The following is a 27,726-nucleotide window of genomic DNA, read 5'->3' as shown; positions in this document are numbered from 1 at the left end:
TTAAACTTGATAACTTATTTGATGCCCTAAATCCTGGTATTCTTTGACTTGCAGCAGTTTGCCAGAATGTATTTATTCAGAATTAGCTATGTGCTAAGCACTGTGCAGAATGCTGGGGATGGAATAATCAATAAGATGTAGACTCAGCCTTTTAAGGAACATGTGTGTCCGTGTGTATGTGTATATAGTATACACACGGGACACACACCTGCAAATATAATAGTTGTAATAAGTGATGCTAAGTTTGCTAATAAATGTATGTAAAATAGAGCCCAAGGAAGGTAATGATCAACTCTTTGCTCTGAATATGGGGCAGGGGTAATTTGGGAAGGCTTCATGGGAGAGTTGGCACTTGTTCCGTGTCTCGAAAGATCATAAGCTTGTTGTAGTCAAGGTACATTTCAAAATCGGGGAAGACCATGACCTGGTATGAATTGCCAGGGCTGGCGCATGTGCCGTGAGAAAGTAACAGAGGGAAATGTCAGTGTTATATGTAGAAGTGGTGGAAAGGGAAGCCACTGGATGCATTTAAGCAGAGGAGTCACATTGCTGGGTTTGAACGTTAACATCACTCTAGGAGTGAAGGGAAGGGTAAAGTGAAGAAGATGAGATTCGTAGTACGCTAGGTGAGAGAAGATGAGGACCTGATGGGCCACAGTGTCAATGAGCAAGAAAGGAAGGGAGGAAGGTACAGGCTCTAGAAGTACCAGATAAATAAACAGAACTGAGGGGCTCTAATGATCAGTTGATATAGAGCCAGGCATGGTGAGCAGTGGTGTCTAGAGTGACTCTGGATTCTGATTTGAGCAATTGGTTGCCATCAACCAGAATGGGGAATAATACATCGAGATAAGACAGTGAGTTCACTTTGAAATGTTAACTTTCAGGTTTTGGTGTATTAGTGCAGAGATACTCAATGGCAAGGTGGATAACAGGTTGGTGGGGTACAGTTGTATACAGTGAAAAATCATCATTTGGAGTCACTGGCGATAGCTAAAACCTTTTGAGTTGCTTATTCAGGAAGAAAACAAGTGGTATAAAGAGAGGAAAGGCTTGAAAAGAATATGGGAATACCAGGGCACCAGAAAAGATGAAGAGAGAAGGAACTGTTATGGAGATTTTGAGAGAGTCAGGTATTGTTAAAAGGGCAAAGAGTTTCACAAAGGGAGTAGTGTACAGGGTGAAGCACCACAAAGGGACCAGGAACAGAAAACAGGTCAAGATAGCCTTTTGTGCCAGGCGTGGTGGCTCATGCCTATAATTCCACCACTTGGGGAGACCAAGGTGGGTGGATCACTTGAGCTCAGGAGTTCGAGACCAGCCTGGGCAACATAGTGAAACCTCATCACTGCCCTTCAGCCTATGTGAGACCCTGTCTCAAAAAAAAAAATAAAATAAAAAAATTGCCTTTTGGATTTGGCCACCTGGAAGGAAAGTAGCAGGTAAATGTGTCCTTTTGTTGGAACTATTTTGTGATGGGTTGCAAAGTGAATGGAGCCCCTGAGGTCTGCCCTTAAGAAGGCAGGCAGTGGGAGAATGGAGGATGTGCCAGTACAGTCTACAATAAAGGGGAGGGGTTTTGATTTTTCTGGATGAGAGAGACTCCAGCAAGCCTAGGTTTTGAGAAGAAGTGGTTAGGGCCAAACAAGTTGAAGATAAGAAAGAAAGAGTAATTTCTGGGAGAGTGAAGCCCCTAGAGGCAGAAGGGTGCCTCTTCTGAGCCTAGAGGCATAGGTGTAGATACAGAGGAGTTTCAAGGGCGGAGTTTGCAGAGATGTAGGACCCATGACCTCACTTTGCTCTATTAAGTAGACCGTGAGGTTATCTGCAGAGGAGAGTAGCAGAGTTTGGCTGGAGAATTGAGATGAGTCAATGTCTTTGAGATTAATGCAACCTAGTTTTTTTACTGGATGACTTTCTTGCCTCACCTTGTCTGGGGCTGTACCATGTTGGATGTGCTTGGGCTCATTTAATCTCGAAAGCCTTCATTCTTCATTTCCTGTGTCCTGTTTGGCTTTTCCTCTTTGCTTTATCCCACCTCACATCTAACCTTGACCTCAGCATGAACTCATAACTCTTCACCTTCCCTTTGTGTTTCTGACATCTCCTTGTTTCTTTTCTTACTGGGTTTATAACCAATTCACTCTCCATTGTTGTCCTTTTAAAAGTTAGAATCCTGCCTTCAGGATTTTTTATACTTTTATATATATATATTTTTTTTAATACTTCTATGCCCAACACTGTACTAGGACTGGGATATAACAGTGCTCTGGGAGAGAGATTACACTCCAATTAAAAGGATATAAAAGAATTTTGATTAGCCGGGCGTGGTGGCACATGCCTATAGTCCCATCTCCCTGGGAGGCTGAGGTGGGAGGATTGCTTATGCCTGGGAGGTTGAGGTTGAGGCTGCAGTGAGCCAAAATCGTGCCACTGCTCTCTAGCCTGTACAACAGAGTGAGACCCTGTCTCAATAAATAAATAAATAAATAAATAAATAAATAAATAAATAAAAAATAAAGAATTTTGAGTTTTGTAAGTATTGGGAAGGAAACAAAGGGGTGAAAATTCTGCATGAGATAGGATGGTCAGGAGAGGAGTGATTCCACGAGAAGGTGACATTGATGTTGAAAGATAAAGGTGAAAATGAGCTTACCATTTGCAGAAGGGAGAAGGGAAATAGTAAATCTTAAAAAATATTTATTGTTTTCATAAATAGACATTCCATAAGTATTGGATTGTGTGTGAGTAGGTAACTGCCTGGAGCTGTTTGTGGTACTCTTGTGTCTTCCCTACTGGTCTTTCCTTGGTTCCTGAAAGCTCCATAGAAGACCTGTAACAGATTATACTCCTCTGCCTTTAAAAGCAGAGGATTTTTTTTACTTTTTTAATTATTTTTTTTGAGCTGGATTCCCTCTGTCACCCAGGCTGGAGTGCAGTGGTGTGATTATGGCTCACTGCAGCCTTGACCTCCCAGTCTCAAGCAGTCCTCCCACATCAGCCACCTGAGTAGCTGGGACTACAGATGCATGTCACCATGCCTGGCTCATTTTTGCATTTTTCTGTAGAGACAGGGTTTCGCCATGTTGGCCAGGCTGGTCTTGAACTCCTGGCCTCAAGTGATCTGCCTGCCTCAGCCTCCCAAAGTACTGGGATTACAGGCATGAGTCACCGCACCTGATGAAAGGACTTGTTTATGTATTTTAAAAAAAATATTGACTGGAAATGCAGCTGTTACTGAATACGTACTATGTATTTATGGGCAGAGGGAAGAACAAGGCACATGAACATTTTTTTCACTTAGTTGGATGATGTTTCTGCCCTCCCTCCCTCTCAACATCAGCATCTGTGGCTTCTCAAGGCATTGGTCATCCACAGGACATGGGGTTATAAATGTATATATTGATGAGAAAGTTTATTTCAGAATTTCTCAGGTGATTCTGATTCAGTAGCCCATTCTCCCAACCCAGTTGAAAATCATCAATTTTTATTTCATGAGGCGATGAGGGTGTAGGTATGTATATGAAGTTGCCATCATTAGCCCATCACCATTATATGAATTAGTTGAAATGACTATTGGAACTTCAGTCCCAGAAGTAGACATTTGGGACAAATCTGAAGCTCAGGACATTGAGCCTAGATGGGTGTCACTATTTAGTGTCTTTAGCTAGGGAACAATATAAGAGTTCCAGATTTCTTGGAGATCAGAGGAATAGAGGGAGGTACTGAAAGGAAACTAAGCAAAGGAGAACAGGGAAACCATGCTGACCTCATAATTTTGTCTAGAGTCAGCTCAAATAAGTTGACAGAACCATCATTTTCCACAGCAAAATCTAGCGTTTTCTTGAATCCCAAACTTGTACAAGTAAGTTATTGTTCTTTAGAAAAAAGGAGATAAAGACTAGAATTTGTTTAATGGTTTATTAGGCTTCAGAAAACTTCCGGAGGCATCTTGGCAAGTTCTCCTGAAAGGGAAAGGTATTCAAAGGTGCTGTGTTGATCCCTCAAAACAGAAGTTCCCAACAGTTTTTCTTGATGTCACTCAAAGAATGTTGACATTGACGATCACAGTGGTCTTCTGTGATAGTGTTGATCACATTCCAAAAATTCTATCCCTTTGCCTTTTAGGGAAGTACTAGTGATATTATCATAGGAATGGTTTTGGATATATCCTAACTTGAGTTATTGTTAGTAACAAGTTAATAACACGATGAACTTAGAAAATTGAGAACACTTTCCTGTATATTTAGACATTTATTACTTTCATAATTAATTTATCTGACAAATAGTATCAAGAAGGTTGTGTTTTTGAAAACAACCTTATAGATCTTTAGCAAGCAGCATTTTTCATTTATATGTGGAATGCTCTTTGCAGTTGTCCATCAATGTTTGGTTTGATTCCCCCCATTATAATTCTTCATAAGCTCAGAGAAGACATCTCTAGTGCTATATGAAATATAAATGATTCCTAGTAAGTGGATGGGAATTTAGACTGTCATCTTAATATAATAACATATATACCCACGTTTACAGTATAAATAGAAATGAGGCTACATTAAGAACTTACTAACGTTAAATTTATGTATGTGTTCACTTGAGACACTTCCCTGGAACTTAAGGTGGTGTCTGAATTGTACAAATGGGTCCTTCAAATTGTAACTAGCCAGAATTTTATGGTTCTAGTTTCCCCAATGATTTTCCTGGTGTTAAAAGGTATGCTTGCTTTTACATTGTCTGGAAATATGGAAGGTGAAAATAGACTTACTTAGATGCTTTTGAATATATATATATATGCAGATATTTCCTGGTAAGGCAATCTTGATTTTCTGTCCTTAGGGAATATTTATTGGCAATTAATTGTTTAGGGTAACTTCTCTGAGTTACTTTATTAAGTAAGGTCATGAGTTTCCATGAAAAGTTGTATTATGCAAAGTATTCACTGAGGTAGAAACTCTGTTAAGAAATGATAAATATGAAACTGAAACAACTGTATAAAATATATGGAGTTGGTCTCCCTATATATTGACCATATTAAGCCAAGAGGAAATCGCCTTTAAAATTTTTTTTATGTATTTAGAGTGTACAAGTGCAGATGCATTTCTTACATGCATATATTGTGTGGTGGTAAAGCCGAGGCTTTTAGTGTACCCAATGTGATCATTATACCTAAAAGGTAATTTTTCAGCTCTCACCTCCCTACCACCCTTCCACTTTTTGGAGTCTCCAGTGTCTATTATCCCACTCTTTTTTTTTTTTTTGAAATGGAATTTCACTCTTATCGCCCAGACTGGAGGGCAATGGCGTGATACTGGCTCACTGCAACCTCTGCCTCCCGGGTTCAAGTGATTCTTCTGCCTCAGCCTCCCAAGTAGCTGGGATTACAGGCGCCTGCCATCACACCCAGCTAATTTTTATACTTTTAGTAGAGACGGCATTTCACCATGTTGGCCAGGCTGGTCTCGAACTCCTGACCTCAGGTGATCTGCCCTCCTTGGCCTCCCAAAGTGCTGGGATTACAGGGCATGAGCCACTGTGCCTAGCCTATCCCATTCATTATGTCCATGTGTACCCATTGTTTAGCTCCTACTTATAAATGAGAACATGCAGTATTTGACTTTCTGTTTCTAAGTTATTTCACTTAGGATAATAGCCTCCAGTTCCATCCAAGTTGCTGCAAAATACATGATTTGATTGTTTTTTATGGCCGGGTGGTATTCCATGGTATGTATATATATGCCATTTTCTTTAGTCGTCTGTTGATGGATACTTAGTTTGATTCCTTACATTGCTGTTGTGAATAGTGCTGCAATAAACTAGGAGTGCAGGTATCTTTTTGATATAAGAAGGAAATCTCCATTAAATGCATATCTTCTGTTCTCAATTAATACATCAATATAATTATATGTAAAGAATTTGCTAATATAAGTCACAGGCTGTTCAAATTTGTCTTTGGGAGCCCTTCTAGAGGCCTCAACTTTTAGTGAAACTGCTTTATGGGGTGGGTTCCATTTTGTCACATGGCGCTTACTAAATGCTTTCTGAAGAATCTGATCATTTATTTGGGGATTGTATTCTTATGGTGCTCTAGTATACTTTTGGATTTTTCCCCAAGGTGATCTCTAGTCTTTTCCTCTGAGTCAGCTAGTGTTTGTGGACCTTCTTCTTACTAACTTCTTCCTTTATTCAGTAAACATTGATGCTAGGCACTGTTATATGAATGGGATACAAAGGTGAATAAGACACTTTTTCTATTCGTGTGTGTTCACGGGCTTTCTTGTGCTCCAACTCCTGTAGATAATTCCACCTCTTTAACCCCTTCTCTTCCCTTTCGGTGGTCTTGAATCCTGCTTTTTACCCCTTCAATCCAAAGCTGAATAGCCTTGGTAGAGTTCCAAATTAAAAATACATATATATATGTGTGTGTATATATATATATACACATATATATATACACGTATATATATACATACATATATATGTATATATATACATATACACACACATATATATATATATATTTTTTTTTTGAGACGGAGTCTCACTCCATTGCCCAGGCTGGAGTGCAGTGGTGCTATCTCAGCTCACTGCAACCTCCACCTCCCGGGTTCAAACGATTCTTCTGCCTCAGCCTCCCGAGTAGCTGGGACTACAGGAGCATGCTACCATGCCCAGCTAATTTTTGTATTTTTAGTAGAGATGGGGTTTCACCATATTGGCCAGGCTGGTCTTGAACTCCTAACCTCATGATCCGCCCACTTCAGCCTCCCAAAGTTCTGGGATTACAGGTGTGAGCCACTGTGCCCAGCCAAAAAATTTTAATTTTTATATTTAGCTGGGCATGGTGGTTCACACCTATAGACCCAGCTACTTGGGAGGCTGAGACAGAGTTTTGCCATGTTGGCCAGGCTGGTCTTGAACTCCTGGGCTCAAGTGATCAGCCTGCCTCAGCGTCCCAAAGTGCTGAGATTACAGGCATGAGCCACTGTGCCCGGCCTGACAATATATTTGAAAGTTCTGCCCCATTGCGAATCCCAAACTTAAGAAATAGCTGCTCAGTATTCTAATAGAGATCATTATTATACATACCCTTCTAGTCTTTTTACAAACACATACACATCCATCTAATTGTCTTAAAATAGTTTTCTTAAAAAACAGGATCTTGTAAAACATACTGCTTTGTAACTTCCCCCCATGTAGTAGTAGTATATTTTAAAGATCTTTCCAAGTAAATATATACAACATTATATTCCACTGTGGATGTATTAGAATTTGAATTACCAAATGCCTATCGATGAATAGTTAGGCTGTTTCCAGTTTCCTCATTATGAATTTCTTTGTACACTTGATATTATTTATCTGGAATAATTTCCAAAGAGTGGAATTGGTGTATTAAAGGATACATATAATTTAGAGGCAATTGATGCGTATTGCCTAATTGTCCTACAGGAAAATTATTATTTTAGAAAAGTATATTAATTAAAGTGCCAATGTCTAATACCATATTATAATTTAAAAACTATCATTTTGTTGGATGAAAAAAATGATCTTGTTTTAATTTAAAAAAATACTAGAGAGGTTAAACTTTCCCTTCCCATAGGGTTATAGGTCCTTAATATTTATTTTGTACATTTTCTATTTGTGTTCTTTTACAGTTTTTGTTCTGTTGGGCTGTTGGACTTTTAATTATTGACTTGATGGAGCTGTTTCATTTTTTAGAGACAGGGCCTCACTCTGTCACCCAGGCTGGAAGCAGTGGCGTGATCATAGCTCACTGGAGCCTTGAACTCCTGGGCTCAAGTGATCTTCCCTCCTAGCTATCCAGAGCACTGGGTTTACAGAATTGAGCCACTGCATCTGGCCTGATGGAACTATTTCTATATTAAGGCTATCAATCCATTGTTGCCAAATACCAAACATATTTTCTTCATTTGTTGCTTGCCTTTTTACTTTCCTTTTACTTTATTTATGGTACATTTTGCTGTACTCATGTTTATTAATAAGTGCCATTATTGGTCTTGGCTCATCATGATTGTTATCTCTTTTCTCATTCTATGATTAAATAAATGTGCACTTACATATTTAATTTTTTATTGCAGTTTTTATTCATATGGAATGAGTGAATTTGAATATATGGTATGAGATGGGTTTATTTTTACAAATTGTTGTCTAGTAGTTGCTTGGGAATTACTGAATTATTGAATTCCTTTGTCTTTTTCTCACTACTATGAGAAATTATCGTATACTAAATTCTTAAAGGTATATCCATTTCTGAACTTAGTATTTTTTCTGTTTATTTTTTTTTTATTCTGCTGTGTTGGCCATCTATTCATGTACTAGCAGCACACTGTTGAAATCATCATGGTTTTGTCATGCCTTTTTTTTTTTCTTTTTTTTTTTTTTTTGTTTTGAGACAGGAGTCTCGCTCTGCCGCCCAGGCTGGAGTGCAGTGGTGCAATCTTGGCTCACTGCAACTTCTGCCTCCCAGGTTCAAAAGATTCTCGTGTCTCAGCCTCCCAGGTAGCTGGGATTACAGGTGTGAGCCCTGTGCCTGGCTAATTATTTTGTATTTTTAGTAGAGTTGGGGTTTCGTCGTGTTGGCCAGGCTGTTCTTGAACTACCGGGCTCAAGTCACCTGCCCACCTCAGCCTCCCAAAGTGCTGGGATTACAGGAGTGAGCCACCACGCCCCGCCTTGTCATGCTTTAAATACATGTTAGGCTGCTGGGCACTGGTTTATGCCTGTAATCCCAACATTTTGGAAGGCCGAGGCAGGAGGATTGCTCGAGGCCAGGAGTTCGAGAGCAGCCGGGGCAACATAGTGAAACTAAACCTCTACAAAAAAAATTTAAATTAGTCTGGTATGGTGATATGCACCTGTAGTCCCAGCTACTCCAGAGGCTAAAAAAGGAGGATCGCTAGAGCCCATGAGGTCAAGGCTGCAGTGAGCTATGTTCATACCACTGTACTCCCGCCCAAGCAATAGAGCAAGACCCTGTGTCAAATAAACACATACGCTTACATACATACATACATTAGGCTAAATCTTGTCACACTTTATTTTCAAAGTTTTTCCTGGTTATTTTCATTTTTGTTTCAGATTAACTTTTAAAACTTTTGTAAAATTCTAGACAAAATTCTATTAGTATTTTGTTTGTAATGATTTGAGTACATATACAATAGGGGTTGAATGGACACCCGACTGTTAACTTTTTTAGATGGTTTAGTACAAAAAACTGAGGGCCTACTATGTGCAAGATGCTTATGTTTAGACACCAGAGATACAGCATTGAAAAGATAAGGACCATCATCCTGTATCTCGACCAACTTTTATAATTGTGAAGGATTATAAGTAAATTTTGTCAGATACACATTTTATTTCAGATACACAATTATGTCAGATACACAATTATTTCACTGAAAGTAATTAAGAGAGGATTTGAGCAGAGATGTACTGGAGGGAGAGAAAACAGTTAGAGGCTGCATAGGTTCTGAAGGCCAGGTCAGAGGTGAACTGGGGGTGGATTGCAAAGGTTATTTAGAAGTGGAATTGACAGGATATTGGGATGGACTGTAGCCAGAGAGAAGTCTTAGGATGATTGTGGTATTTTGGCTTGGTTAGCTCCGTGGAAAATAATGCTATGCCCAGAGATTGAAATATAGGAGGAGGCACACATTTCCAAAGGACTATGTTAGGTTTGGTTCCACATATAACTATCAATGGGATATCCAGCTAGAGTTGTTAAGAAAGCAGTGAGACCACTTGGTCTGGCCCTCAGGAAAGTATCCTTCCTTGGAGATATGGGCACCTGGCAGAATTTGTTGCATGAGATGTGAAGGCCTGTGTCAGATGCCAGACAGGTTGAAGCCAGTTCAGAAGATGAGGAGGTGAGGAAGGGCCAAGGTCCAAGAGAATTCCGTGGCACTCCTACAGATAGCTAGGAGAGGGATGCCACTGCAGAAGAAGAATGAGAAGTGGCTAAACAGATCAAAGGGCGCCCAGAGGACAGGTAAGATAAAGACTGAAAGGTATCTTTTGGGTTAGCCACAAAAGAGTTGGTCTTTTCACTGGGGTGGTTTCGGTGGAACAGTAGTGATAGAAGCCCCATTGCAGTGGGAATGAGGTTGAAATATGAGAAATATGAGAAAGTGATTTCATTATTATCTTCGTTGTTATTTTATTCTATTACTGAAGAAACTTTCGAACCCCTTCTAAAGAGAATAAGGAGTCCAATTGTTTTGCTCTACCTGTACCTTCAAATCTATATTTTTAAATAGAAAATTTCTTATATATCCACTGTTTACTCATACTAAGTACTTGGCAATGTGATAAGTTCCGGGACGGAGTTGATATGATAAGAATTGATATGTCCCCATTTCCTTACGGGACACTACTCTCTGGCAGGAGATGTTAGACAAATAATTATACAATTATATATAACAGTTGTGGTAAGCTCTATAAAAACAGATTAGGTAGTACAATATTGCTTATAATACAGTGGGTTGGATAGGAGAGAGGTCAAGGACGCCTTCCTTGAGTAAGTGAATTTGAGCTGAGATGGATTTTCTAGGGAGAGGGAAAGGCCCTGAGGTGAGATGAAGTTTGCAGCTGATTAAACCAATGAGGCATGAGATGAGATAAGAGAGGCCCAGATTAAATCTATCTAGGTTGTTGGTCATTTGAAGGTTTGGATTTTATACGAAGCGTTATGGTAAACCATTGAAACACTTTAAATAGGGGAATGACTTGATTGGATCATTAGAATGTAAAGTTCTTGAGTGTAGTGATTTTTGAAAATTTTTGTTCACTGACCTGTCCATAGTGTCTAACAGTACCTGGCACATTTTATATAGCTCAATAAATATTTTTGAATGAATGCTTTTATTTAAAAAAAACGAGTGAAACATTTGGTTTTACGAGAAGTTTTCATCTGTTGTTTCATGTAAACAGATTGCAGTGTGGGGTGAGAGGTTGTGATGTCCAAGTGGAAGATGGTGGTGGCTTGTATGCTAGTGATGGCAGTGGAAATGGAGAGGCACATGGAGGAGACAGAATAATTTGATAGTGACAAGTGTGGGAGAGGAAGCTACTTGGGATATTTTATGCATGAACAGCACAGTACCATTGACGAAGTTGAACTTATCCTGTCCTTTTTCCAAATACTTCCTCCTGCTGGGTTTTGGCTTTGGTTTTTAACTTCACCATGCACCTCTCAGTTCCTACTTATTCAAGGGCGTCTTACTTGTTACTGAGCTCTGTAAACTTGAGCAATACTTCTGAAATATCTCCTGAATTTTCCCCTTTTCTCCAGTCTTACAGCCATTTCCATACTGGATGCCTGTGTTCTATCTTGCCTAGACTATTGCTATCCAGTACTCCTGCCCTGTTGCCACTTTTATCCTATTTACATTGTGCTCTCAGATATACTATAGAAATGAGCATCTCATTTGGCTGCCTAAAATCTCAGTGCCTTTTCATTGCCTGTAATGTAAAGACTAAACTAATGGTACTTTTTATTTTCCCTAGAGTACATTCAATTAAAATCAAGAAATGTTCATTTAAATTCCTGCTGTTTGCTTGTCTGTGATTTAGCCACAGGTACATACCCTGGGCACCTTCCTGATTGTCTCTCTTGATTTGCTAATTACTATCTGGATGATCATAACTGACTCTACTGAGTGTCTGTGCTACCATTTTTCTGCAGCAGCTCTCTGAACCTTCTCTATAACCTTCTTTAACCTTGTCAAATAGGACAAATGTTATTAGAGTAATAATTGTCAGTTCTTCAGATGATAAAAGGTTTGGATCACTAATGACTTGTTTTTGTTTTTTGTTTTTTTACTTTCCAGAATGAACTACAGTTTGGCAACAAAATGTTAACATACATGCTTATGTTCAGTTTTGGGGCCCTTGTGATAACATGCATCTTTCTCTTCTCTTTGGACAAGCAGGGGTGACTTCTGTTATTTGGGCAACTTAATTTTCCTTCCTAAGTATTGTTAACCTTAAGTAGACATTTGCTATTTGCCTATGCCAGGGGCTTTAAACTTTTCTTTGTTAAACAGGGACCTTTAATTTTAAATGAGATCTTAAACAGAACATCAGGGTGTAAGTCAGATTAACCCGGAACTACCCTATTTGAAGTGAAGTTCTTAGATCCCAGGCTGCCGCTTAATATCCACTTGGTACCTTAGGTACCTCCAAGAAGTGGTGATTAGAATAAGAAGCAAGAGTCACTGGAATAAAGGTGGTAACAGCAGTGGGAGGGATGACATTTCTGAAGGACTTAGACATACAAGTAATGCCTGGCATCCACCAGTATTCCTATGACAGCCAATCTTTCCTTACTTCATGAGATGAGTATGATTTTTCTGTCCAGAACCACCAATTTGCTCTATTGAACTATCTTAAGGATTTGTTTCAAACAGCTAAGTTATTTGATTAAAATAGTGATAAAATTGAAAAAAAAAAAGAGAATTACTAATATGTCTCTAGCTCTTTTAGCAGAAACTAACCTTCCTTCCTTCCTTTCATCCCTCCCTCCCCTCCTCCATTGCTTCTTTCCTTCCATCCTTCCCACCCCCCAATTTATTCCATCCATCTGTCTGTCCGTCCATCCAATGCCTACTATTTCAGGCACTTTTCTAAATGCTACAGAGCTAACAAAACAGAGAAAAATCTCTGTTCACGAAGCTGACATTCTGGGTGCGGACACATTCAAAAATAAGATAAATGTGACTTGCATAGCTAGCTGGATAAGTGCTGTAGAGGAAGGGAAGGGGAATTCCTGTTGTCCGTGTATGGAGATGAGCCAAACATTTTTTTGAAATTAGTTTTCCAGAAATAGTGATCGATTGCCATTGATTTATCTCATTCTCTTACCTGGCATCCCTCTTAATCCAAGTTCACTCCCATTAAAGACCATAGGGATGTGCTTTGGTCATCTCTGGACCAGCTGCTGACTGGCTCATCCCAGGACTGTGAGCCCATGGCCGTGTCCTCACTGGCATGGTCACCTTGATGTTTACTGATCACCTGAACTGAGAATGTCTCGTGCCAGCACTTTTTCAGAGCTCATAGCTTACATATCTTTGGGGTTCAGACTTCTGTTTTTCCTATCTCATCATCATCAAATGTAGAAACCCAGCATATAAAGCAAGTGAAAGATCTGAATGGCAGTGGAAAATGTTTAGGATGAGGCTCCAGACAATCCTCCTGCTCCCCATCCCTTTGGGCTGCCTTGTCACCTCCATGGACTTCTGCCACAGAGCTATTATTTCTAGGATAACATGTCAGAGTCATTTTTCTAGGATGGCATTGTCCTTTTGTGATGACAGAAGTGTTTTATAACTGAGCTTTCTAACATAGTAACCATCAGGCACATGTAAATTTGAATATGTAGCTAGTGTGACTGAGAAACAAAATTTTAAATTTTATTTAATCTTAATTAAAATTTAAATAGTCATGTGGCTAGTGGCTACTGTATTGGAAGATGCATTTTTTTTTTTTCGAAAAAAATCGGCCCGGGAGACGGAGTCTCGCTCTGTTGCCCAGCCTGGAGTGCAGTGGCACGATCTTGGCCAACTGCAAGCTCCACCTCTTGAGTTCATGCCATTCTCCTGCCTCAGCCTCCTGAGTAGCTGGGACTACAAGTGCCTGCCACCACGCCGGGCTGATTTTTTTCGTATTTTTCGTAGAGACAGGGTTTCACTGTGTTAGCCAGGATGGTCTCAATCTCCTGACCTCGTGATCTGCCTGCCTTGGCCTCCCAAAGTGCTGGGATTACAGGCGTGAGCCACTGCGCCCAGCTGGAAGATGCAGTTTTAATTTAATGCTAGCTACAGATTTAACATTTACTGAGTGCAGTTCGTATCCCAGTTTTCCAGATCATGAATAAAATGACAGTAGTTTTAGATGATAATGAACTTTGAGAAGGCCTGGATTAAGACCTGACTTAAAACTTTGGGCAAATTTTTCAATCCCTCAGGGCCTCAGTTCCTTTTATATAAAGTGAGCATATTTATAGTACCTTTTCATAGAGAGGTTTAAAGTGAGATAAAACATGCCCAACATTTGGCACAATGCCTAACCCTGATTGTAGGTGATTTATCCTAATAGGGTTTTGTTGTTGTTGTTGTTTATTGGGGCATTTCTTTGGCTTGTAAAATATAAAATATGCCCATTATAGAACAGAGAAAAATAACAAGAAGAAAATAAACATAACCTGTAATCCCACCATCCACAGACAAAACAACAGAAAACTTGTAGAATGTGGAAAAAAGTATGTTTTTGGTTCACAATATGCTTTTCTCTTTGTTTTGAATGTGTACATGTATGACTATACTGACACTACTATTGTAAAACAGTTTTTAGAGGCTGTAGATCCTATGTGTATAAATTGCCTTACAAACTTTTTTTCTAATATCATATACTAAAAAGTCTTAGGAAATATGTTGTGGTTACTGAGAGTTGTTAGAAAACTGGTGAATTGAATAATCCAGTGGTATTTTTCTAGATTTATCTTTAGTGATTAATTTTTTCCAGAATGTAAAAATTCTTTTGGAATTCTTTTTGGATGATGAGAGGAAAAAAGAGATACATAGATGATTTCATCTTGAGTTAAAGCTGTGTGTCAGACACTGCTAAGTGCTGGGACTATAAAAACAAATAAAATGTCATCATTGCTCTTAAGTAAATTGTGGTCTAAATACTGTGTGATCAGTGCTGCAAGAGGGATCTAGACAGTCTAATATGAGAACTTGGGACAAACCCGGCCAACTGAGAATAGAAAGGTTGTCAGCAAAAGGTTTGTGGCTGAAGTGACACCTGAAGGGAGTTTTAAAGGAATGATGGACTTAATTAGACAGTGATGGAGTGAAGAGTATTCAAGGAAAGGGATGCAGTGAGTATGAAAGCCAGAGTGACCATGGGCATTTGGAGAACTGCAGCTGTCTAATATGGAGGTCAGAGGGGTGGGGATGGGGTGGATGGCAGAAATGAAGATGTGTCTGGAGCAGTTGCAGGAGCCAGATGGGTCACAAAGGTCTTTCTATGTCCTGTTAAGGAGCACAGACTTTAAGGTTATAAGAGATGCTTGAAGATTACAGGAAGAGAGGGGCAGGATCTCTGGTCACACCATTGGCATACATAGAAAAATAACTGGATGTGGTTTCGAGAATGTATCAGAGATGGGTGGGAGTCCATTCAATGACTTGTTGAATAAGTCAGGCCAAGAGATGGTAGATGATTCAGTTTGTAGAAATGAGTAGCCCTCTGGAAGTTTGGGTCTAGAATTTGGGAGGGATATTGACTAGAGTTATTCTCATACTGGCCACGGAGTGAATAAAGTCACCCCTTCTGGAGTGCTTACCATGTATCAGGCATTTGACCAAGAATGCAATACACATTATTTGAGTTTATTCCCACAATACAGGGGTTGCAAAACATGGCCAGTTTTACATAGGGGGTGGCAAATTCTAGTCCTGTCTCTGAAGCCCAATGATAACACAAATGAAATCACTAAGGAAGAGTATAGAGTGAAAATTTGAAAAGGGTCTAAGAAGGAACTTAGGGGAAAATGTCAGTAGTTATCACAGAGCAGGAAAAAGAGGAGCCTTTAAGAGACTGAAAAGGAGAAGCGAGGAAAGCCGGAGAAAGAGAGTATTAGACTCATGGAATTCTGGGAATGCAGATGGTTCAAGGAGGAAGTGGGGAAGTGTCAGATGCTACAGAGATGCCAGATAAAGTAGTGTACATGTTTCTTGGATTAATAATAAAGAGACAATTGAGAAGAGTTTCGGTGGAATTTAGGAGGATATCTTGATGCTACATGCCAGGGTTGCCTTTTTTTTTTTTTTTTTTTTTTTTTTGAGATGGGGTTTCACTCTGTTACCCAGGCTGGAGTGCAGTGGCAGGATCTTGGCTCACTGCAGCCTCTGCCTGCCAGGCTTAGGAGATTTTCCTGCCTCAACCTCCTGTGTAGCAGGGACTACAGGCATGTGCCACCACGCCTGGCTAATTTTTGTATTTTTTGTAGAGACAGGGCTTTACCATGTTGGCCAGGGTGGTCTTGAACTCCTGTGCTCAAGTGATCCACCCATCTCAACCTCCCAAAATGCTGGAATTACAGGCGGAGCTACCGCACTCCACCTAACATGCCAGGGTTATTTTATCAGCATTGTTTGCTTTCGGTGAAAAACAGCTCAATCTAGGTTTTAGGCAAAGTAGGGATTGTTTGACTAGGAATCTGTAGATTTGGAAGACCCAAATTGTAGGAATTTTACAGATGTGACAAGTCCCTAGTATTCACTAGAATGAGGGACTTTATTTACTACTACCATGATAATCTCTCCTTACTTTTCTTTCCTTCTTTCTGCCTGTTAATTGATGGCTTTTATACTGCAGACCTGCTTTCTAGATGTGGAGGGTAGTAGATGGTGCAGTTTTCTACCCTCAACTCTAAATATAAAGATCTTGGAGAAGGACTGATACTGCCTATCATGGACTAGGTGCTATGTCTGGGCCTGTTGGTGTCTTAGGTACAAGTTCATGAAAGAACATGGTAGTTCCCAGGGTAGTTATGAGATTAGAGGGAATGGTAGTTTATAGCATGGGAAGAGAAATGTTTAGACAGACAGTCTCATAGGTTTCTGCATGGAAGATGGAGTGGGAAATGAAGAACCAGAGGAAGTGACTATAGATTCCCTTTTAAGAGCCTGGGCTATGAAAGAAAATCCTGGCGATTGTTTTGGTGACAACTAAAGAGGGAGAATTGGACTTTAGAATGGTTATTTTATAACTAAATCATTGATGAGGATTGAAAATGTATTTGAAAAGAGGAGGTAGACATTAATTTTAATGTTTATCGGAGAAAAATGGACATGCAGACATTCTTGTGGACACGGAAATTTATGTGAACAGAAGAAGGCTAGTTATCATCACCACTTTCAAAGTAATTGTATTTGTGGTCACTTCATTATCAAATATATGTTTTCAGGGTGGTCATCTTTGTGTTTGTAATGATCATAAGCCATATCTATAGAAAGAAACCAGAGAATATTAGTATTTGCAAAAGATCTTTAGGAAGAATGCAATCCAACATGCTTAATTTATAAATAAGAAAAGTAGAATTCAAAAAAGTGAAGGGAAGTAATCACTTACAGATAAAACAGTGCCTATCAGAAGAGAAGGGACTGTTTGCTCCCTGGGTCCCTGTTTAGAAAGTGAGGACGTCTTTCTCACAACCTCTTCTGTAGACCTCCCCTCATGGCCCATTGTCCAGAATCAAATCACATCACCCACCTCTGAAGCCTACTATTGAAAAAGAAACTGTGATAATCTGACTAATGTGCAACAAAGAGAATTTGCCCCCAAAGATTGTGGGAAGAGGATGAGTACCTGAACAAAGTCGGGGCTCTCCAGCAAGGAAGAAAGCAACAAGCGTTGTTGAGTAAGAACTCAACAGTGTCTGCAACATGGACTAAGCTAAAGAGCTTATATTTTATTCCATGGACAATGATACTCTCCTGAAGGTTTTAGATCAGAGAATAGGTAAGGTCCTATTTGTGTTTCAGCAAAAATGCTCTTCATAAAACATCTGTGGTCTTAGTCCATTTGCGCTGCTGTATCAGTCACCTTAGACTGGGTAGTTTAAACAAGATAAATTTATTTCTCATACTTCTGGAGGCTAGGAAATGCAAAATCAAGGTACTGGCAGGTTGGGTGAGGGCCTGGTCTCTGCTTTCAAGATGGCAACTTGTTGCTGGAATGCTGCCTCTTCACATGGCAGAAGAGATGGAAGGGCAAAAGTGGCCTCCCTAGCTCTCTCCAACTCGTTTATAAGAGACCAATCCCATCCATGATGGTAGAGCCCTTATGGTATGGGTGCTTCCCAAAGGCCCCACTTCTTAATACTATCACATTGGTGATTAAGTTTCAACACACGAATTTTGGGAAACATTCAGATCATGGCACCTGTGATAAGATATGAGGTGAAACGTCATTCTATGTAAGTTAGTTGCAAAGTTGAACTAAATTTCAGGTCTCCAGTATCTTCCCATTGTTACCTACATTCTATCCTCTCTCTGTGTATACTGTTGATGGTGTGTGTTTGTCTTTTACCACGAAATTTGATATCTTTGAACTGACAATAATATACAGAATGGATTTCTAATAGTTAGAAATGTAACTATCCACAATTATATTAATACATATTTATTAAGCATCCTCCTCAGGAGGAATTTTAAAAAATATCACCATCAAGTGCTTACCATTTGCATTGGTTGGAATGTTTGGGTGTATAATATATACATGTGACCATCATACAGACGGGCTGTGATAAATGCTAAAAGAAAGGCAGAGGTAATGTGATATGGCTGTTGCCTGGGGCATTTGAGGGAAGCTGAAAGAGGATGTGTGATCTACAGTGAGCAGTGAAGAACGTGCAGGGTGGGACAGGTCATTCTAGATGAGGGAAACAACAAGCAAAAGAAAGGCAGAAAAGCCAGGGAGTACCAAGGTGGCTGGTATTGATAGAGCCTCGGATTGAGAGAAAAGTCAGGAATGGATCATGGAGTTGAAGGCACAAGAGAATGAAGTTCACACCTGCTGGTACCTAACATAAGTAGGCACAGTGCTAGGGTTTAAAACGTGCGATCTCATTCAATCTCACCACATTCCTATGAGGGACAGAGGATCATTTTTGCATTTTTTTCTGATGAGGGACTGAGGCTTGGGAGAACTAATTGCCTGAGAAGTCACTACTAATGGTTGAGAGAGCCAACCAGTCTGCCTTAGAAAGTTATTCTGTTATGCCAAATATCCCACTGTGTCATTTCATGATACTTAGCATGTTAGCATTTGACTTTCATTCTCGGGCATTGCGGAAGGTTCTGAGCAGGAATGGGCATTACCACAGTGCTCATCAGGGAAGGGTGGAGGCTGGATGGAGGGCAGAAGCAACCAGCACCATTGTTCTGGTCCATGGACAGTCTCCTGTAACATCTGACACTCAGACATTGGAGTCACTACATAGCATCATTTTCAGAACTGTATTTGCCATCTTTTCCAGTGAAATAAAAATTAAAGTTCTATACCCACCTTGATGCTTCTCTAGCTTCCTTCTTCCTTCCTGTTTCCTGTTACAGGATTTCCATTTCACTCTGGCTTATCCTCTCTAGTACATACCTTCTAGCTTAGCCAACACTTGTTCAAATATGACTAACTCAGACTAACTACTAATTGTCCAAGAAGTTCCTCCTAATCCGTAACATCTCTGAGACTTCTATAATAATTGACCTGATAAACTGATAGAAAAAGATGTACCACCTACCAATATTTGAACTCCCTTTTTGTTGTTGTCGTTGTATACTGGTCCTCTCTAGAATGCTATGTAAACAAGGAAAATGCAGAATACCTACTTTTTGTACCTTAGAAACACATCTGGTGCTATTTGAACTGACTAAAAGTAAAGTAAGTGCCATGGCAGATTATGCCATACCTTTTCTTTTTATTAAAAAAAAAAAAGGAAATGGAAAACATACCACTTCTAGAAGGCCCTGACACTGAACTGGATATTGAAATCATATAGGTAATGTATTAATATATGCCACATTTGTTTTCCATGCATCAACCATCTTTGGTACATATGTGTTGGATATTTGCCATGTGAGAGAAATGTTTCCCAGAGGGAAGATCGTCTTGTTTAGAAGTAGTTTGAATCGTTAAGGTAGAAGTAAAGTCAGCCCTTTTTGGTTTTACTTACCTTTGCTACATGATCTGATGGAGGTTTTTTCTTTTTCTTTTTTCTTTTGACTTTTAATCATTTTGTGTCAGTCTTTGAGTATATGTCAGAATTCCCCTATTGCAACTAAAAAATGGAAATTATATACCAGGACACTGTAATTTCCATGAACTTAAAAAATTATATAAGAAATATTATAATTTAATATTGGTTTTACCATGTCCTCTAATTTGAAATGGAGTGAAATGCTTCTGTGGTTAAATCAGCTTGCTTGTGCTGTTTGCTATAAAAGTTTCAAGAATATATATTTCAAAAAAAGTTTTTAAATAATCCAAAACAAATGCAACAGGGCTCAGCATACTTGAAACACATTTTCCGCATTTATCTTAAATCTCTGTGCTCCAGAGGGTGTTCATGTGTATGTGGATTAGGCCTGGCTGGTTATTTCACCATCTATCTCCATCCTGGATTGATTGCACTGAACAGTACAGAATGAGTTACATATGGTCCCACTTTGTCTCAGTTTGTAGGACCTCTGGGCTGGAACTCCATTTGGTCAGAGTCAAGCTAACCATTGCAGAAATTTGGCTAATGTAAAAACCCTAAATATATGCACATACACATATATTCTGGCTAGAATGTTCATATTCCCATTAGAAGTAGTGGTGGTTCCTATGCATTGTCTCAGTAGTTATTGTTGACATTTCAAGAATTAAAAAAATAATCTATGGATGATGATTTTGCTGTTCTGGATAGGAATCATGTTACAAATGTGGGCCGAGACAATATTCAGATGTTTTCAAGTCAAAATTATGAATATACCAAAAACTTTCTAAAATTGGGAAGGAAGAAGATAGGAATACGAAGATTATCTTAAATACAAACTTAAAATTGAGGAGGAAACCTATTATCAAATTTATAGTTTCTTTTTTTTAGTGTGGTCTATTTAAAAAAAGAAAAATAGCCTTCAAATATGTTTAAAGTTTAGATATTGCTCCTTAACTCTATAAACTTGGGTCAGGTAGGAGGCTGTGCACATTAAGGTCCAGCTTGTAGCCACTGAGGTTAAAGGAAGCTGTTCAGGGTAACTTACTCCCCCATCAGGCTCTTGTTTCTCTATTTTGTTCTTTTTCCTCTTCTTCTTTTTCCTCCTATTGCTTTATTTATTTTTTTGTTACTCCCACTTCCCCTCCCCCTCCTGCTCTTCCTTTCTCTGTCTGTGCAACCACGTGCTTCAAATCTGTGTATCTGGACTGCCTTCTCTAACAGTTCCGTGTGAGTGTTAGCAGAATGAAAACCAGATGGACCAGCAGTTCCCACTGTTATCTCCCAGCCGACTCTGGCAAGCCTCCCTTTTTCCCTCCCTCCTTGGCATGACAGAAATATTTGCCTTTATTTAGGGAGACTTGTATTTGCTGCTGTACCTCTTCCCTCAGCTGCAACATAAGTGGGAAGCTATTTATTCCCTTGTTGCTGAGGTTGGTTGAGGTGAGTAGAATGTGCAATGAATTTAACTATTGAAGAAGCAGTTTTAAGCCTGCCTAACTTCTGTATTTTTCTAGAATAAGTGACTTACTGGTTGTAGCAATCTGAAGACAGGTTTTTAACAATAGATAAAGGTGAAAATGCTCTTCATGTGTGTCTCTACCATCCTTTCACTCAGAACACTTTTATTCACTATAGGGACATCCATTGTTATTCAGCCAGAAGTAGAGATTCAGAAATGGAGACCCTGGTATTGCTGTTAACTCATCAATAATAATAATAATAACAGCTTATTGTGCAAGTACTCCTATTAGAATGATGATTATTTTCATTCTCTTATTGCATCTTCCCTAAAGTGATATCAACATTATTTCAACTTTTAAATGTTGTGTTTTATTGCAACCCAAGTGTTAAGAAATTGCTTTGAACAAAAGTGAGGTAGATTTGGAATTGTGATAGTAGTAATTTGGGTTTTTCCTTTTCTTTCAATAATTGACCTTTAAGTAATTTTGAGAATTTCTCACTGTGGTTATTATAACATTTTTAAAGGCTCGTTCTTTCTTAATAGTTACTTCACTTTTCTAAAAGCCCAAGTGTGAGATATTTGTGTCTATAACTGCAAGAGGTGCCTCGAAACACTTTGGGTGTGTGTGTGTTCATGTGTGTGCCTACACATTTGTCAAAGAATTGGATCTAAAGAACCAAAAATAGAGACTCTGATACTGCTGTTGACTAGCTCATCGTGCAAATGCTCTTATTTGAATGATGGTTGTTTTTTATTCTTTTATCGCATCTTCCTTAAAATGATAGCAAAATTATTTCAACTTCAAAATGTTTATTATAACCAAAGTGTTAAGAAATTGCTTTGAACAGATCAAAAGGTCTGTTGCTTTGATAAGTAGATTAGATTGAGAAAAACAGTTCAGAATGTCAAGGGAAAAGTATACTTAAGAGAGAGCAGTTCTGAAGTGTGAATGTCCATTATTGGGTAATCAGGAAATTTCTTCATATCTGCCACATACTCATGAAAAAATATTAGCAGTGTCTAGTTATTTTTAGCTCTCTGTTTGGGACTTGTACATTCTTACTCTGAGATTATTAATTGGAGTATTGGTTTCATGCTTTTAAAATGGCAGGTCATAAATGTACACATTCTAAGTAAATAATGGTTTCACTTCATTGTATAACACATTTCACTTATGTAGCAGTGATTTTTAAAACAGGGCAGGAAAAATTGAAATGTGAAATATGTCTGGAAGATGATAACCTGTTTCATCTAAGAGGCCAGAAAACTAAGGATAGCACAGGGATGGCAGGTGTTAGAGAAAATCATTACAAAGAGCTGGCTCCTACCAGTATCTCACCTGCATAACAGACTTCAGGTTTTTGTTATTTCTGAGCTGTCATGAGGGGTTCATTATCATCCCACTTCCTCATCTATTTTCTACCTCTTGCTAACATTGACTTCAGCTTCCAGTGCAGTTGTGCTGCTGCATATAACACTACCAAGGTAGCATCTGCCTTAGCCAGAAATAACAATAGGATATAATATAACCTAGTTACAAATGAGGTCCTGCCATCTGTGCTATACCTTCTTAAGTGGAGTTTGGATGATAAAATCCTGATTTAAACGTCAGTAGATAAGCGTATTTTATTGATAGAAGATGTTGAATTTCTTCTGTTCACTTGCTTTTAAAAAAGATAAACCCCACTTGAAAAACTGAGGTGCTTAAGGAGTAAAATAATATGTTCCTGGTGGCATCCTCCAGATCGTACTGAGAAGCACTCCACAATGCCAGACTCACCTGTGGATGTGAAGACGCAATCTAGGCTGACTCCTCCAACGATGCCACCTCCCCCAACTACTCAAGGAGCTCCAAGAACCAGTTCATTTACACCGACAACATGTAAGTAGTCATTTTAGGCTTTTGAGTTTCAGTTTTAAAGTTTAAATTAGATTTTTTTTTTTCTGCAAATGAAAAATCAAGGGAAAATAAGATTCGGCATCAATGTATTATGCAGAAATGAACCAAAAAAAATCATTTGTTTGCCAGTAAGTAGGTACTGAGCACCGAAGTATCATAGCTTAGGTCTAATTTGTATGACTGCCAATATTTGCCTTTTCATTATTGCTCCAAAGTTGTAGTCTGCTATGATTTTAGCAAATGAAGCAGCATTTGGTCTGTAATTCCAGTTGTTACCACTACAACTTCTAATTCATCTTAATGTGGAGCTCTTTATTTTAGTTTGTTCAGCATGACTTGGAACATGGAAATATGCTATTGTTATTTCTAGGTTACTTCTTATCTTCTAACACCGTTTTCATCTATTTCAATCGGTTACAAATAATGTTAAAATATATCCTTAATGGGTGCAGCACACCAACATGGTACATGGATACATATGTAACAAACCTGCACATTGTGCACATGTACCCTAAAACGTAAAGTATAATAATAATAAAAAAAATAAAAAATATATCCTTGAGTTAAAAAGGGTATTGATGTGCAACAATATCATAGAGAAAACTTTCTGAAGTGAGAAGTGCCTTTCTTGCCCTTTTTTTTTTCGTTGGTGGGGAGGACAGAATCTCGCTCTGTCACCCAGGTTGGAGTGCAGTGGCACGATCTCAGCTCACTGCAGCCTCTCCCTCCCAGGTTCAAGCGATTCTCCTGCCTCAGCCTCCTGAGTAGCTGGGATTACAGTCATGTGCCACCGAGCCCAGCTAATTTTTGTATTTTTAGTAGAAACGGGGTTTCACCATGTTGGTCAGGCTGGTCTTGAACTTCTGACCTCGTGATGCTCCCACCTCAGCCTCCCAAAGTGCTGGGATTACAGGCGTGAGCCACTGCACCCGGTCGTGTCTTTCTTCTCTTGAACCTGTCAGACTCTTATTAAAACTTTACTCCATTCCTGCTTGGCTCAAGTCCTGTGTTCTCTCAATAGAGAGTGTATTGCTTTCGGTACAGTCCAAAGGAAAGGACAGAATTCTGACAGAATTGCAACTTCCCATTGTTTCCTGTATATTTCATTAGGGATAGTGAGTAACTGTTTTAATAAATCTCAGAGTCCTGGTTGAAACTGTCCTCAAGGAATTGTGAAACTAATAAATGTTATCGGTTGCAGCTATTTTGCACACCATGTGCCATGAAATCCATATGAATGAAAAATAAAAGGCAAAAATAGATCTGTGGGACTATAAGGGATTAGCAAAGTACACATCTCAGGCTGTTTATGCAGTGTTGCGCTGCCATTTAAAAGACCTTTCCAAATGTGTAAGGAGCAGGTGACTGTGCAATGCCAAATGGTAACCCTGTCATCTTATATTTGGTTTGTTGTTACCCAAAGCCACAAGGGTAAGCATATGTCTCCTGTGAGATGTCCTGGTGAGCTGGCATTTCTTGACAGGTTATTATGATACTCAGTTGGGACAAGAGAACCATTTTATAATGTCAAAATTTAACTTTTAAGAATAACATGGTCTTTAAAACATTTTCAAACTGTATCAAAATTGTATTAAAAAGATGGGTTTGATAAAGTTCTGCGTATCAAATTAATTGACTTAACATGATAAAATCAACATTTTCTTTAATGCAAAGGATGCAGATTTTTAAATTCTAGTTCTTATGGATTATCAACTTTTTGCTTTTTATGTACTTATTAATGTACATAGTAATGGGTTACAGAGTGACAGGGATTATCGTCTTGATGTTCAAACAAATTTTATCAGAAATGAATTTACTGAATTATCACCACTCCATGCTCTTGGCTGGATTTAGGTGTCCCTTTTTGATTTCTTGAAATAACTCCTTGTTAAACACCATATCCATCTTGGCTTTGTACATAAAATATGCATTTTTCCTAAAGAAGTGGTTAAGAAGTACGAGGGGGAGAAAATAGCCTTCTAATTGGGTGTTGGAAGGTTAAAACTTGAAAGTCCTATTCCTATAAACACAGCTGTCAGTTGTGTGTACAAAACATGATTAAAAATGTTCAGTGATAAATTTAGTCTCCACCAAATGTACACTTTCTCTAGGGGAGCAGTTTGGAAAGGAATAGTCCTGTTATATTGATGCAAGCCTGCGACAAAAAGCTGACATCCGAAGCTGTCTGTTCTATTTTTGAAACATTTCAGGTGGTTGGCATATGTGCATATGGGAGGCAGGGCTGGCCCTGGGTTGCAGCAGACTCCATTTATTATCAGCCTCTGTGCAGGATACCATCACTCAGTATGAGGAGTAGACCCATTTATAGAGTACCTGAAGACGCAGTAACCCTGTGAAGTCCGAGCATTTTTAAAAAGTCTCAACATTTAAAAAGTTATAAAACTAGTAGATGTAAAAGGTAGGAAACTTGGTGGCAATTTCCTCATGCATGTTCTCTGTAAGTTTATAATTTCCTTCTGATTTTGTGCTCTTGACAGTAACTAATGGCACGAGCCATTCTCCTACAGCCTTGAATGGCGCCCCCTCACCACCCAATGGCTTCAGCAATGGGCCTTCCTCTTCTTCCTCCTCCTCTCTGGCTAATCAACAGCTGCCCCCAGCCTGTGGTGCCAGGCAACTCAGCAAGCTGAAAAGGTTCCTTACTACCCTGCAGCAGTTTGGCAATGATATTTCACCCGAGATAGGAGAAAGAGTTCGCACCCTCGTTCTGGGACTAGTGGTAAGCAAATGGAAACCAACCCAGTTTTCTTGGTGTAAGGGATAGTATGGGTGGGAGACTCAGACATGTAGACACCATTCTCACAAGTATTTTGTTATAATAGTTGCTACATCTGAAGATTGTGTGCAAGTCTGATTCATGCTATAGTGACAATCTTTTCAATTCTGCATTATATATTGACCTCACCAGAGTTTTTTTTTTTTTTTTCTCACTATTTGACTAATAAAGATATGGTTATACAAATTTATTGTTATATTGGCCATAAACATGTGTTATATATATATAAATGTGTGTGTGTGTGTGTGTGTGTGTGTATGTGTGTGTGTGCACATGTATTTCAGTATTTCAGTTAAGTATACTCTCCTGGCATGCCTAGTAGTTTTCAATGATGACAAAATGGTTTTGTTATGTTGACTCACTCAATCTAATTGGGTGCTCATTTTAATTTCATTGCTTTAGGGGATTTTTATCATTGGCCTAGATGAACAAGAATTTATAACAACACATTCTTCTTTTATCTAGTGTCATTTTTAAGATGAATAACATTGAAATTTTTTATTGTGGTAAAATATGCATACAATTTATCATTTTAACCATTTTTAAGTGTACAGTTTGGTGGCATTGTGTATATTCACATTGCTGTATAGCCACCACCACTGTCCATCTCCAGAACTTTTTCATCACCTCAAGCTGAAACCTTCTGTATTCATAAAACAGTAACTCCTCATCTCTTTTATCCCCAGCCCCCAGTAAACACTAATTCTTTTTTGTTAAAAAACCCAAATCTTTGTTATAGGTAGAATTACCGAAACCACTAGTTTGAGAAGAGAGCTGTTGGTTTTTGCATATTACACTATGTTCTGCACATTGTCACACCAGAAAATAGAACATATATCTTTTTTTTGCGTTCGAAGTCACTTTTCCATGTGTTGTGATTTTCTGTAGAAGTGGAGGATTTTCAAGTATTTAGGAAGGCTAGTCTCCCATATCAAACTGAGTCACGGAGAAGCTATGAATCATATATTCAGTTCTTTCATTGTCCAGGGTTATGGTCGTCTCCATTTTCTTGAAATAGATTATTTATTTTTATTATATGGACCTATCGGGGCAAAGCCATACCAGTTGTGTTTTGCAAAAGAAGTTTCAGAATTAGAAGTCTGGGTGAGAGACTAGCTCAGAAGACATGCTTCAAATCACTATATCCCATATTTGACAGAGATTTTGCAATTTAATTTTTAACCATTAACTGCCTCTCCTCCCTACTCCAAGAACAAAAGACTTCCATGTTTCTCACAGTCCATCAGCTCCACCTTGTAAACTTCCAAGACAGGAAGGTGATTTTCACGAAAGGTGTGTTGGCATACTTCAGATGCTTTTGTCAGTCACTTATCTTTTCCTTTTTATTCATTCTTGAATTTGCATAATAAGCTTTTTAACATGTAAATAAGTTAGACCAAGGAACCACAAAGTAAATCCAAAGTAATAATTGTATCAAGTAAATGGTGAATGTGTTGTTCTTAGGAAATTTTTTTTTTGAAAATTGCCTTATAAATTTGACATGTTCTTTATTAACATTGGTTCCATAATTGAAAATGCAGAAAAACTTGGTAACTTTAAGTAGATTTTTCCCAAGTGGCATACTTTTGTGTGAAATACTTTAAAAAAATTTATTTTTTAAAATCTAAAAGCGTAGAGAGGAAAATAGGGGAAGACATTAATTAATGATATCTTGCATATATTATAGGCAGCGGATATTCATTGAGTAGCAGACTTCTGTTTTAAACATTTGGCTTACAAGCCATTTTACATAATTCTCAGGACTACCATTTGAGGGAGTG

General features: G+C 38.7%; 1 protein-coding gene across 1 annotated transcript in view; it reads left to right on the top strand.

Annotated features, from left to right (window-relative positions):
• The window catches only part of RUNX1T1 (RUNX1 partner transcriptional co-repressor 1), a 137,439-nt gene that overhangs the window by 55,297 nt on the left and 54,416 nt on the right, over positions 1-27,726 (top strand). The window contains 2 exon segments of the mRNA XM_032760027.2: positions 22,993-23,130; positions 25,647-25,888. Of these exon segments, the coding sequence (XP_032615918.1) occupies positions 22,993-23,130; positions 25,647-25,888 (380 nt within the window).

This window comes from Hylobates moloch, unplaced genomic scaffold, assembly GCF_009828535.3.
Source record: "Hylobates moloch isolate HMO894 unplaced genomic scaffold, HMol_V3 SCAFFOLD_9, whole genome shotgun sequence".
NCBI classification, from domain to species: domain Eukaryota; kingdom Metazoa; phylum Chordata; class Mammalia; order Primates; family Hylobatidae; genus Hylobates; species Hylobates moloch.
Note: the sequence above shows the minus strand (reverse complement) of the source record. Positions and strands in the feature narration are given on the sequence as shown.